The following is a 14,268-nucleotide window of genomic DNA, read 5'->3' as shown; positions in this document are numbered from 1 at the left end:
CCGGATCACATCGCTCTACAATTACACACAAGTAATCTTCCACTCGCTCACTACAAAACTCTTCACTTCGACCTGGTAACCCGTCTCCTACTTGCACAACAAAGTCGACAGAATAAAGGCAGGCTTTACGGACACACCACCACTTTCCACGCCTTTATACCCTACTTCGGAAATCAATGGCAAGCCATTTTAAAATGTCAATGAAAGATGCTTTTAGAGATTTCGGTTTTAACAAAGGGCTATTTGTGTTGGTACATTAGGGGGAATAACAGTTCTACAGCTGAGACTAGACCACAACAGCCTCCCACCTCACTAGGCTCAACCTGATTGTGATGAACTGCAAAAGAAAATGCAACACTATGTGCAGAATGTGGATTTGTTCTGATTCATGGCATGTATGGTAGTATACACTAACAGGGATGATTCATAAAAATGTGTTTGTGATCTTCCATTGATTGTTTTGATCCCTGAAGCCCACACACTGCTCTCAGTTTGTTTGATCGAAAGGAGGTTCTACCCCATTAGTGAATGTTATTTTCCCGGGATGCACCTGGCCTAAATCACCACCTGAAGTCAGGGAGCAAATGGCACGTCGCTTGTGCAGAGATCTGCCATTTATGATTGGACACCGTGATACCGTTAACCCCTGGACATCAAGTATTCCAACTGACATGCATTGTATGATAAGTGATATTGAGCCAAACGACATAAAAGTCAATACTAAAAAATGTGAATAAGTGAACCGAGACTATTGAGGCCAAAGCAAGGAGGACTTTATTTTTTTATGAGCATGGCCTTAAATCTAGTACAGATTATTGGATGACTGTCATTCATATTTTATTCACCCAGTTCAGTTTAACGTCGATAGGTTTAGGCTACTACTGTAAATGATTTTCCAATTTTCCCTATACCCATTATGAGGTTGCTACAACCTAGCCTATGATTTAAAGTTTACAAAAGTAGATGCACACAGGTCGAGATAAAAATGTGACGTTACAGACAGTGACACATTCAATAACGCCTTGCACACCCTTGCCTATATCTAGCTGATCTAGGGTGTAATCATTAGTCTAACATTTGAAAACAAGAGTTTCTATTGGACAAATTCAGGTATATTTATCCCTTTTGCTTCCGCTTAAGAAACATTTTAACAGAATCGGCAGAATGAAAACCTTTGAACACACATCGTTCACTCTCACAGCAGCCACATTGTATCCCTTCTCCCATCTATGCACTCTCTTCCTCTCACCTTTGTTTGTGAACTTCAATGCACAATATCTCAGCTGTATGTGACCAGGTGAAAAAAACCTTTCCAAGCCAAACCATATCATAACCACTACACACAGCCTACACTGTGGTCACCATATTAGTTAAAGTAACGTCATAGGCAACACAGTTAATAGAACTAACGCGTTAGTAAAGCCGCTACAATTATGCAGTAATGTTAGTATATAGTCAGTACGCAGTTTAGCAGGCAGTTACACCAGCGTGCCCCGGTTGCAATACATTTGTAAAAACCAAAACGCTTACCTTGACATGGAAGAGTAGCAGTGTTCTGTTGGATATAGCCAACTAGCTAACATAGCATCCCTCTGTTTGAGCCAGGGCTAAATAGGCAAAACTCATTAACTCTCCACCACTCTTGCTTCGCCTTCATTTTTGAATAAAATAATTTGTTCAAAAATGTTAAACTATTGTCTTTCTCTTGGAGTCAACTACTCACCACATTTTTTGCACTGCAGTGTTAGCTGAAGCTTATGGTTTCAGTGATAGATTAAATTATCTGATCCTTTGATTGGGTGGACAACATGCCAGTCAATGCTGCAAGAGCTCTGATATGTTTGAGGACGTTCTCCGGAAGTTGTCATAATTACTGTGTCAGGGGGTGAGAACCATGAGCCTCATGGGTTTTGTATTTAAGTCAATGTACCCAGAGAACAGAAACTAGCTGTCCTCCGGCTACACCATGGTGCTACCCTACAGAGTGCTGTTGAGGATACTGTAGACCTTCATTACAAAACAGAGTGTTTTAATTAATTGTTTGACGACACACCTCCGGATGTGTCCCAAACTCACTAAAAGTGGCAGTAATAAAGCCTCTTGAAAAAGCCAAACCTTGACCCAGAAAATATTTTAAAAACTTTCAGCCTATATCGAATCTTCCACTCTGCTCAAATTTTAGACAAGGCTGTTGTGCAGCAACTCACTGCCTTCCTGAAGAAATGCTTCAGTCTGGTTTTAGACCCCATCATAGCACTGAGACTGCACTTGTGAAGGTGGTAAATGACCTTTTAATGGCATCAGACCGAGGCTCTGCATCTGTCCTCGTGCTCCTTGACCTTAGTGCTGCTTTTGATACCATCGATCACCACATTCTTTTGGAGAGATTGGAAACCTAAATTGGTCTACACGGACAAGTTCTGGCCTGGTTTAGATCTTATCTGTCGGAAAGATAACAATTGTCTCTGAATGGTTTGTCCTCTGACAAATCAACTGTAAATTTCGGTGTTCCTCAAGGTTCCGTTTTAGGACCACTATTGTTTTCACTATATGTTACCTCTTGGGGATGTCATTCGAAAACATAATGTTAACTTTCACTGCTATGCGGATGACACACAGCTGTACATTTCAATGAAACATGGAGAAGCCACAAAATTGCCCTCGCTAGAAGTCTGTATTTCAGACATAAGGAAGTGGATGGCTGCAAACCTACTACTTTTAAACTCAGACAAAACTGAGATGGATGTTCTAGGTCCCAAGAAACAAAGAGATATTCTGTTGAATCTGACAATTAATCTTAATGGTTGTGCAGTCGTCTCAAATGAAACTGAAGGACCTTGGCGTTACTCTGGACCCTGATCTCTTTTGACGAACATATCAAGACCGTTTCAAGGACAGCTTTTTTTCCCCCCATCTACGTAACATTGCAAAAATCAGAAACTTTGTCCAAAAATGCAGAAAATGTTATCCATGCTTTTGTTACTTCTAGGTAAGACTACTGCAATGCTCTACTTTCCGGCTACCCGGATAAAGCATTAAATAAACTTCAGTTAGTGCTAAATACAGCTGCTAGAATCCTGACTAGAACCAAATAATGTGATCATATTACTCCAGTGCTAGCCTCCCTACACTGACTTCCTGTTAAGGCAAGGGCTGATTAAGGTTTTACTGCTAACCAACAAAGCATTACATGGGCTTGCTCCTACTCTCAAATCTCTGATTTGGTCCTGCCGTACATACCTACACGTACGCTACGGTCACAAGACACAGGCCTCCTAATTGTCTCTAGAATTTCTAAGCAAACAGCTGGAGTCAGGGCTTTCTCCTATAAAGCACAATTTTTATGGAATGGTCTGCCTACCCATGTGAGAGACGCAAACTCGGTCTCAACCTTTAAGTCTCTACTGAAGACTCATCTCTTCAGTGAGTCATATTATTGAGTGTAGTCTGGCCCAGGAGTGTGAAGGTGAACGGAAAGGCTCTGGAGCAACGAACCGCCCTTGCTGTCTCTGCCTGGCCGGTTCCCCTCTTTCCACTGGGTTTCTCTACCTCTAACCCTATTACAGAGGCTGAGTCACTGGCTTACTGGTGCTCTTTCATGCCGTCCCTAGGAGGGGTGCGTCACTTGAGTGGGTTGAGTCACTGATGTGATCTTCCTGTCTGGGTTGGCGACCCCCCCCTTGGGTTGTGCCGTGGCGGAGATCTTTGTGGGCTATAATCGGCCTTGTCTCAGGATGGTAAGTTGGTGGTTGAAGATATCCCTCTAGTGGTGTGGGGGCTGTGCTTTGGCCATGTCTGGGGGTATCATCGGATGGGGCCACAGTGTCTCCTAACCCCTCCTGTCTCAGCCTCCAGTATTTATGCTGCAGTAGTTTGTGTCGGGTGGCTAGGGTCAGTTTGTTATATCTGGAGTACTTCTCCTGTCTTATCCGGTTTCCTGTGTGAATTTAAGTATGCTCTCTCTAGTTCTCTTTCTTTCTCTGAGGACCTGAGCCCTAGGACCATGCCTCAGGACTACCTGGCATGAGGACTCCTTGCTGTCCCCAGTCCACCTGGCCATGCTGCTGATCCAGTTTCAACTCTTCTGCCTGCGGCTATGGAACCCTGACCTGTTCACCGGACGTGCAACCTGTCCCAGACCTGCTGTTTTCAACTCTAGAGACAGCAGGAGCGATAGATGATCGGCTATGAAAAGCCAACAGACATTTACTCCTGGGGTGCTGACTTGCTGCACCCTCGACAACTACTGTGATTATTGCTGGTCATTTATGAACATCTTGGCTATGTTCTGTTATAATCTCCACACGGCACAGCCAGAAGAGGACTGGCCACCCCTCATAGCCTGGTTCCTCTCTAGGTTTCGGCCTTTCTAGGGAGTTTTTCCCTAGCCACCGTGCTGCTACACCTGCATTGCTTGCTGTTTGGAGTTTTAGGCTGGGTTTCTGTACAGCACTTTGAGATATCAGCTAATGTACGAAGGGCTGTATAAATACTTTTGATTAGAATATGTAGTTTTATCTAAAAAATTATAACTTTAAATGTTTTCCAATTTTTATGAAATTCACTGAGGAGCCTCCACTGTCTCCGTCAGTTATTGGCAGAGTGGGGTGATAGTGGTGTGGCCTCACTGGCCTGTATTCCAACTCCTCTCACTGGCCACCTAAGCCTTCCGTTCCCCCCACCTACCCTCCTCCACCTTCCCACCCCTGCATCATTAGTCACATGAGAACAGGATCTAGATGGAGATGTGTTGGTGGTGAAGTGCTCCTGTCAAGCTGCAGCTGTGGCAGCACACACACCTCCACCTTTACTGCAGTCTGTGTGCCTCAGCTCGCTTCACTGCCACACTCAGCTTCATCGTCAGAAACGCTCCGTTTCCTTCCCCAAAGTCACACTGTACCGTAGTAAAATACAGTACAGTGATTTATGTTTGAATGAGTATTATTGTGCCAAAAAGACAGGCCTATTTTCAACCCATTAAACAACCATTGTAGGCTACTTTTGTCTTGCTGCCAATTCAGGTCAGACCCATCAGCAGATTGACAGTGTATAAAAGGTTACTTAGTATGCTATTCTGAAGGGAGCTCAAACAACAAACAGAATGGAAAGAAACACAGGAGTCTATATTGCAATACATATTCAAATATTAAAACTCAGTAACATATTCGCCCATTCACTGTCAGTAGTAGGAGTTAATGAGGTGAAATATTGACTGTAGGTGCTACACATCCTGGCTGCATTGTGGGGGTTATATATATATATATATAAAATAACAATAATAATAAATTGCCACAGCTAGCTTGGCACGAGCCTTGCTAATGATCTCTGCTGAGAGAGGAGCCAACTCCGAGGTACTGGCTCCCTCTGTGCCATCTGCCACCACTGTTACTATGGAACACATATGATTTTGCTAAATTCACATCTAGACAATAGTGAACACAAGTAAAAACCTCTGGGGGTGGGGACAGTACGACTGTTCGATCAACTTTAATACCAAAGAGTTTTGCCTACCATAAAGCACTACTTAGTGATTAATTGCTCACATGGACCCAACAAATTCACATATTTCAGGATATCTCCTGTTATGGTTTGACAGGAAGAGTTGGGTCTGTCAAGAATGGGTGAAAATGCATATTGTTGATGAAATTTCACTTCCTTATGTTATAAAATACATTTTACCAAGACAAATATAATACTTCACGTTCTGAATTGTTCATTGAGGTCGTTCTAACAGATCATTAATAGTGTATTTACATAGAGATCATGTTTGTGGAATCAGCTGTCTCAAACAAAGAAAACCGTCACATAGCAATGTTATTATCATATTTCTTCTGTCAGGCCTAATTGGCCAGTTTAAGTGTGACATTTGCACTAGCTGTCAACCCTGTCAGTGTGTTTATTGACAATAGGCTTCCTCAATCCAATAGGCCCCTAGCCTAATTTTACTGCTTTTCCTCCCCCGCGAGGAAAAAAATAAGCTTATAGATCACATTAACGCCTGCTCCTCCACAAGGTACAGATACAGCGGCAGGAGACACTAATGGCTAACACAGTATAGCAACATAATACAAAGAAACAGGATTTTTTTTTATTTATAATATATATTTTATTTCTCCCTCTAAATAGCCTGGGTATGAAATACAATTCCACAGATCATTCGGTCCTAATCTGAGCATAGCAACGGTGATAAAAACATGCAAAAAGCTAATGAAAACTTTAATTGCATTTTGTTTTGTAAATGGAAGCTCTCCATTGACAGTAGGCTAGGTTAATGTTAGGAGGCAACAACTTCAGCTGGGTGAGCATTTAATAGGCCCCATCATGTGCTCGCATTAAGCACACAGAGATATACCCATACACACTCATAAACTAGCAACAGTGTAATCACCTTCCTTATCTAGCAGCAAACTGTAGTATCAGGGTCTGACATCTGCAGAACGTTATGGGGGCTGAGTTGAGCAGTTATAACTGATAGCCCAGAGCAGTGGTTTTCAAACCTATCCTCTGCGACCACCAAACGTCTCAACTGTGTTGTAGCCCTGAATTGACCCAATCAAGGACTTGATGATTAGTTGACAAGTTGAATCAGGTTTGCTAGCTGTGGAATAGTTAAAAACACATGGAACGGCTGGGGGTCCCAGAGGAGAGGTTTTAAAATCCCTTGCCTAGAGCCCTCAAATTCATATCTGACCTCTAAACCAGTTCCACTGTCCCCCCACCATTCTTCCCCTCTAATCAAGGACTGATTTGGAGTACTCAAATCTTACCCATAGAGGTCTTGAGTACTGCTAGTTCTGTTTTACCTGATAATAAATTGCTCCCACCTAGTGTCCAAGGTCTACATCAGTCAATGATTAGAGGGGCAGAATGAAAAACGAATTAATTAACAAAGCAGTGGAACTGACTTCGAGGTCCAGAATTAAATTTGAGGGATGCATTTAATACTAACAAACAGGAAATGCCTTTTCTGGCTCATGCAGTTCAGTTGTCCACCCTTATATACTGTTATCCTACTTTATCAAACTCCACCCAGGTGTCCTGTCCTACGGCATAGATGATAAATCCTCTGACTGGGGGAGCCAATGGTTGCTGTCAATCCCCTGACATCCTATGTAAGTAGGACAGATGGAAGTAAAATAATGCTGTGAGTTGATGAGTTCATGTTGGCCATGGCCTATCCTACAACACAGGGTTTACTCCAGGCTGAATGGATAGTGTCATGATGAACACACTCCAACTCCATGTTTGCCATTTTAATCCCAGCCTGACGTGAAACCAGTCCCTTAGCCAGTCTGTCGTCATCACTCGCGTTTTAATCTCATCAACCAAGACCGCCACCCGGGCCGGCCGGTGAATCTGTACCTTGTCCTCGCCTTGTTAAAACGCCAGGGCAAATCAGAGGATTACAACCTCCTTTGACTTCAGCAGCGTGGGCTGGGCAGCTTAGCAACAACCACAATGCTCATCTCACTGTGCTGCTGCTGGGAGTCAATCTAGTATGGGGGTTTCCTCAACACAAAATAAGTTACAATATAAAACATGCTTATTTTGTTCCCCAACTGGTGGCATGCGGGTGATTTTACTTGGCCCCCCAAGTTTGAGAAACAAAATAACTGTAAATACACCAGCAAATCAGCACCATTTGGGAAATATTTTCCAAAGTATTCCCACACAGAGATGTGTGTGATTGTACACAAAACGTTAGCAAGGTTTGAAGTGATTGTTTTAATAAAATATTATCAGTTTGAGGTTATTGCAGTCAATTTGCACTCTACAAATTATTTGTAATTATGTTCAGGTCTAACCATCCGCTCAAGAAAACAAATCGGCCTGCGGCTGAATCTAGCTGATTAAAAACCATCAGAGTAACAATGCAATTTGATAGTTTGAACTGTCGTGACAGGTGAAGGGGATGCATATCGTAGCCAGTGAGACAGCATACCTATGAGCACACCGCATCTTTCTCCCCTCCACTATTGAAGAAACCAACACCTGGTTAAATTGTGCTTTGAAAAACAACAGCCACCTAAAAAAACTTGTAGATATCTTATTACTCCCTGTACTAGATACATTTTCACTTCAGGGGCGAAATCTCAGAGGCAATTTCTACAAACTACATTACAACACTATTGTAACACCATGCACATGCGTTTGGGCCAAACAGTGGAGCTCACATGTCTAATCAATATATATTTATTGATATCAAATACTGTAGATTTGGAGCCAAGATCTACTTTGTCATGCTAGAACACTACACTAAAGAGCGATGTCTTCACACATGTTTTAAGTATTCATTGGCTACATCATATTTATAAAGCAGGTGGTAGTCTACCTTATAGCCATAGCAGTTCGACATCTTATAAACAATTTGTGAAATTGCCTGAGGGATTTTCCAATGCCACATCTTCTGAAAGCTACACAGAACCACTAAATGTGAAAAACAACGTATACCACAAGACCGTAACCTAACAGTCTGTATGTGTAAATAAATGACGCATAGAGCTGGAACGACAATAATGATTTAAATAGTAGAAAATGTGTCATTTGTTAACATAATCCAAAAAAACAAAAGGGTAAATAGAATAGTTGCGGCACAAAATTATCTTACCTTGAAAAGTCCATAACAATAACAGGAGCGCTCGGACTCTCCCAGACATCGCCATTGCCCAACATGAACCGCACGTGCCCTGTGCAAGACAAATAGCAAACTTGTCTACAAAGGGAGTGGGCGTCTGTTGTCTTTTTGAAGTTAGTATTCTGTTCAGTGGGCTCTCATCCACTCCACTTCTGGCCAAAGTGAACGCGGAAAGCAGAACTTAAGACAGTATAGAAAGGTAATAGTTTATGAATTATTTCAGCTTTCCCGTCCGCCGAGCAAACATTGCAGAGAACTGGCGCTGGTACACTTCCCCCGTTCACGGTCAAATAAGAAACCATTTGTCGAGAAGTCGACGCTCTGTTTCCCTTGACTTTACTCCTGAAACCCTTACATATGTGCTGCTTTCCATCTCTTGAAATGTAGACAGTAGTCTCCCCTCCTTACCCTCGAAGTGGACAGTTATAACGGGTCACCTGCCCGCCTGCACCTGTGCGCACATGAAACGCTACGCCCCCTATCATTATGGACATGGTTTAATTTTGCACTGGTTTGTTTTTATACTTTCTACTCTGTAACATCTATACACAAGATTAATAATCTATAGGACGAATTACTATGAACTAAGGCTTGTAATGAAGCATTATTAACTGTGGAAAAAAGTTATTAAAGGCCCAGTGCGTTCAAAAAAAGTGATTTGCCTGTGGGGGGGTTTTCCAGTCAAAGGTTTGGACACACCTACTCATTCAAGGGTTTTTCTTTATTTTTACTATTTTCTACATTGTAGAATAATAGGGAAGACATCAAAACTATGAAATAACACATATGGAATCATGTAGTAACCAAAATAGTGTTAAACAAATATATATTTTAGATTGTTCAAAGTAGCCGCCCTTTGCCTTGACGACAGCTTTGCACACTCTTGGCATTCTCTCAACCAGCTTCATTAGGAATGCTTTTCCAACCGTCTTGAAAGCGTTCCCACATATGCGGAGCACTTGGTGGCTGCATTTCACTCTGCGTTCCAACTCAAAACAAAATGTCTCATTTGGGTTGAGGTCGGTGATTGTGGAGGCCGGGTCATCTGATGCAGCACTCCATCACTCTCCTTCTTGGTCAAATAGCCCTTACACAGCCTGGAGGTGTGTTTTGGGTTGTCCTGTTGAAAAACAAATGATAGTCCCACTAAGTGCAAACCGGATGGGATGGCGTATCGTTGCAGAATGCTGTGTTAGCCTTGCTGGTTAAGTGTGCCTTGAATTCTAAATAAAAAATGGACAGTGTCACTAGCAAAGCACCCCCACACTATCAAACCTCCTCCTCCATGTTTCACGGTGGGAACCACACATGTGGAGGTCATCCATTCACCTACTCTGCATCTCACAAATACACAGCGGTTGGAACCAAAAATCTCAAATTTAGATTTATCAGACCAAAGGACAGATTTGCACCGGTGTAATGTCCATTGCTCTTATTTCTTGGCCCAAGAAATTATCTTCTTCTTATTGGTGTCCTTTAGTAGTGGTTTCCTTGCAGCAATTCGATCATGAAGGCCTGATTCACGCAGTCTCCTCTAAAGAGTTGATGTTGAGATGTGTCTGTTACTTGAACTCTGTGATGCATTTATTTGGGCTGCAATCTGAGGTGCAGTTAACTATAATGAACGTATCCTCTGCAGCAGAGGTAACTGTGTCTTCCTTTCCTGTGGCGGTCCTCATGAGAGCCAGTTTCATCATAGCGCTTGAGGGTTTTTGCAACCTCACTTGAGGAAACTTTCAAAGTTCTTGACATTTTACGGATTGACTGACCTTCATGTCTTCAAGTAATGATGGACTGTCATTTCTCTTTGCTTATTTGAGCTGTTTCTTACATAATATGGACTTGGTATTTTACCAAATAGGGCTATCTTCTGTTTATCGCCCCTACATTGTCACAACACAACTGGTTGGCTCGAACACATTAAGAAGGAAAGAAATTCCACAAATTCACTTTTAACAATGTAGTCACCTGCATTCCAGGTGATTACCTCATAAAGGTGGTTGAGAGAATGCCAAGAGTGTGCAAAGCTGTCATCAAGGCAAAGGGTGGCTACTTTGAAGAATCTCAAATATCAAATATATTTTGATTTGTTTAACACTTTTTTGGTTACTACATGATTCCATGTGTGTTATTTCATAGTTTTGATGTCTTCACTATTATTCTACAATGTAGAAAATTGTTTTTTTTTTAAATAAGAAAAACCCTTGAATGAGTAGGTGTGAAATTGTGAAATTGATGATAATGCCCTTTTAGTGTAAGAACTGTTTGAAAAGACAGGCTGACATTTCAACCTGGATCACCAGACATCACCAGGTGGTAAATTAGTTAATAGACCAATAAGAAAGAATTTCAAACCTCTGCCAATAACAGCTAGTTTTCAGTTTTCCCCTCCTCACTCAGACCACTCCCAGAGAGTCCTAGCAAAATTATTTCTTTCTCAATTGCTCATTGCTAAGAAGCTGTTTTTGTTTCTTTTTGACCATTTTAATTGAAAACAATCACAGTAAGGTACTTAATTGTTGCCCAAAAAATATTTTATATTGAAATAAAAATGGTTGCATTGGACCTTTAAGGTCAAGTGCTAAGGGGATACAAGCATTGGCCTACAGGCTTGTCAAAGATCTAAGAAGATAAGCATGGCAGTGGCCTGTCTTCTGAAGGGATAGGGTGTATGGAATAATGCTGTGAATGAGCATGGAGAAGATTATTCCTGATTTGTACTGAAATGTATATTCAGGTCAATGCCATAGATAAACCGTTTCAGGGATTTAGTTCATACTGAAATGTATTGCAGATAAAGTCTATAAAGATGTGAAATCAGTTAAAGTGCATTACCTGAGGCTCATTTAAAAGTTTACATATAGGACACATTTCTTTCGCATGTAAAAATCTCCAGGAAACATTAACAGATAGTTGTGTGAGAGGACAGATAGGAGAACGAGCTACGCTTTTAAGTTGTAGTGTAAGTCTGAGGTCCTGCCTCAGCTCATAAATGGGTTGTCAGGTGAAATATTAATATCTGCGTGGCCCATGTGTTGTTTTAGTTGTTGGATATAATGGATTTATTACATGATATCAAATCCAGCATCTTTAAGATCTGTCCTCATCTCGACCTGCAGTGAAATACACAACGACCATGACTGCCACCACTGCTAACCTCAACCCACTACCTCATCACATCAGACCTGTGTGTTCCAGAACTTAGAGTTAATAATTGACTGGCAGACTCTTGAATTTTTCATGGCCTCATATTTTCGGTCCTGCTTTTCCTGCTTTTTAACATTGCCAGCCAATTTGACAGAGGTCATAGCTTCCGAATAATATTTTCACTGGCTATAAAATAGAGCTTCAATTAATAACATGAGTTGTTATGCTACACCAGACAGAGTCACTAGCTCGTCTGAATGAAGGTGAAATGTGACTGAGGCTCTGAGCATCGTCCTCCAGTAGACAGGTATAGGTAAATGAGAGAGACCCTGACATGACCTCACAATGACTTGTCTATGTAATTGATGCTCATGTTTTACTCTCACTAGATTGGAACAAAACCCAAAGATATCTGAAAAGCCTACTGAAAAGATATAGTTAGTATTTGAACCCCCAGCTTATTCACACTAACATACAAAGAAACCTTGATGCTGATGGCTAGTGTAAATTATTGATAATTAATGGTGGGTATATGGAGAGAGGCACTAATCTCAAACTGCACCGTGGGAACATTCTAAGGCTGCACTATTTTTCACTCCACATATATTCCCAGAACAGATTTTCAAATTGTTTGGCAATTATAGAGTAGGCCTCTATATCACTGTTATTTTGTTTAAGGAACCATAAAATGTACACTATATCCCACGTGAGATCAACTGCGATTTGTGAAATTGGATTGCCTTAAAATGTATTTTGTGTGAACATAATTAAAAGTCCCATGCAGCCGTTTTTATCTCTGATCTTTACTGGGTAACAATTAAGTACCTTACTGTGAATGTTGTCAATTAAAATGGCCAAAAAGAAACAAAAATGCCTCCCAAGTGGCGCAGCGGTCTAAGGCACTGCATCGCTGTGCTTGAGGCATCAGTACAGACCCTGGTTCAATCCCAGGCAGTGTCACCACTGGCTGTGACTGTTAGTCCTATAGGGCGGTGCACAATTGGCCCAGCGTTGTCTTTGTTAGGGGAGGGTTTGGCCAGGGGGGGGCTTTACTTGGATCAGCGATGAGACTGGATTGCAATTGGATATCACAAAAAAGGGGGTAAAATCCAAAAAACAAAAATAGCATCTTAGCAAAGGGCAGTTTCTTAAGCAAGAAATTAGCTAGGACTGTCTGGGAGGGCTCTGAGTGGGGAGGGGAAAACTGAAAACTAGCTGTTATTGGCAGAGAGGTTTGGAACTGTCTTTCTTATTAATGTGTTAACTAATTTACCTCAGGATGATGTCCCTATAGAAGGCTTAAACTCCATCCCACCAAAACAGGCAGAACTTTCAGGCACTTTCAAACAGCTCTTACACTAAAAGGGCATTATCATCATGTGCACAATTAAACAATATTATTTAGGGTTGGCGCCCCCCCTTGTGTTGTGCCGTGGTGGAGATCTTTGTGGGCTATACTCGGCCTTGTCTGAGGATGGTAAGTTGGTGGTTGAAGATATCCCTCTAGTGGTGTGGGGGCTGTGCTTTGGCAAAGTGGGTGGGGTTATATCCTTCTTGTTTAGCCCTGTCCGGGGGATGTCATCGGATGGGGCCACAGTGTCTCCTGACCCCTCCCGTCTCAGCCTCCAGTATTTATGCTGCAGTAGTTTATGTGTCGGGGGGCTAGGGTCATGTTTGTTATATCTGGAGTACTTCTCCTGTCCTATCCGGTGTCCTGTGTGAATTTAAGTATGCTCTCTCTAATTCTCCCTCTCTTTCTTTCTCTCTCTCGGGGGACCTGAGCCCTAGGACCATGCCTCAGGACTACCTGGCCTGATGACTCCTTGCTGTCCCCAGTCCACCTGGCCGTGCTGCTGCTCCAGTTTCAACTGTTCTGCCTGTGATTATTATTATTATTTGACCATGCTGGTCATTTATGAACATTTGAACATCTTGGCCATGTTCTGTTATAATCTCCACCCGGCACAACCAGAAGAGGACTGGCCACCCCACATAGCCTGGTTCCTCTCTAGGTTTCTTCCTAGGTTTTGGCCTTCCTAGGGAGTTTTTCCGAGCCACCGTGCTGCTACACCTGCATTGCTTGCTGTTTGGGGTTTTAGGCTGGGTTTCTGTACAGCACTTTGAGATATCAGCTGATGTATGAAGGGCTATATAAATCAATTTGATTTGATTTGATTATTCCAACCATGTAGAGTGGAAATATATATAAAACACAGGAAATCATGTTTTTCACTGCACTGGTCCTTTTCAGTTTTCACCTAAAATTACATACCCAAATCTAACTGCCTGTAGCTCAGGACCTGAAGCAAGGATATGCATATTCTTGATACCATTTGAAAGGAAAAACTATGACCTTTGGAGGAAATGTGAAATTATTGTAGGAGAATATAATCCATTAGATCTGGTAAAAGATAATACAAACAAAAAAACAGGGCAATATATGATTTAGGAATCTATGCGCAGTTTAGTTTAGACCACTAGATGGC

At 41.9% G+C, this 14,268-nt stretch overlaps 1 protein-coding gene across 2 annotated transcripts in view; it reads right to left on the bottom strand.

Annotated features, from left to right (window-relative positions):
- LOC118359824 (endothelial cell-selective adhesion molecule-like) overlaps positions 1 to 9,116 on the bottom strand; it is a 77,643-nt gene extending 68,527 nt beyond the window's left edge. For both annotated transcript variants that reach the window (XR_004820766.2, XM_035738660.2), the window contains exon 1: positions 8,609 to 9,116. Coding sequence is in view for 1 of the 2 variants with exons in the window: in XM_035738660.2 (XP_035594553.1) it covers positions 8,609 to 8,663 (55 nt within the window). In the remaining variant the exon portion in view is untranslated. The remainder of the gene's footprint in view (positions 1 to 8,608) is intronic.
- Between the last annotated feature and the right edge of the window lie 5,152 nt (positions 9,117 to 14,268).

Source organism: Oncorhynchus keta, chromosome 1 (assembly GCF_023373465.1).
Source record: "Oncorhynchus keta strain PuntledgeMale-10-30-2019 chromosome 1, Oket_V2, whole genome shotgun sequence".
Lineage (NCBI taxonomy): Eukaryota > Metazoa > Chordata > Actinopteri > Salmoniformes > Salmonidae > Oncorhynchus > Oncorhynchus keta.
Note: the sequence above shows the minus strand (reverse complement) of the source record. Positions and strands in the feature narration are given on the sequence as shown.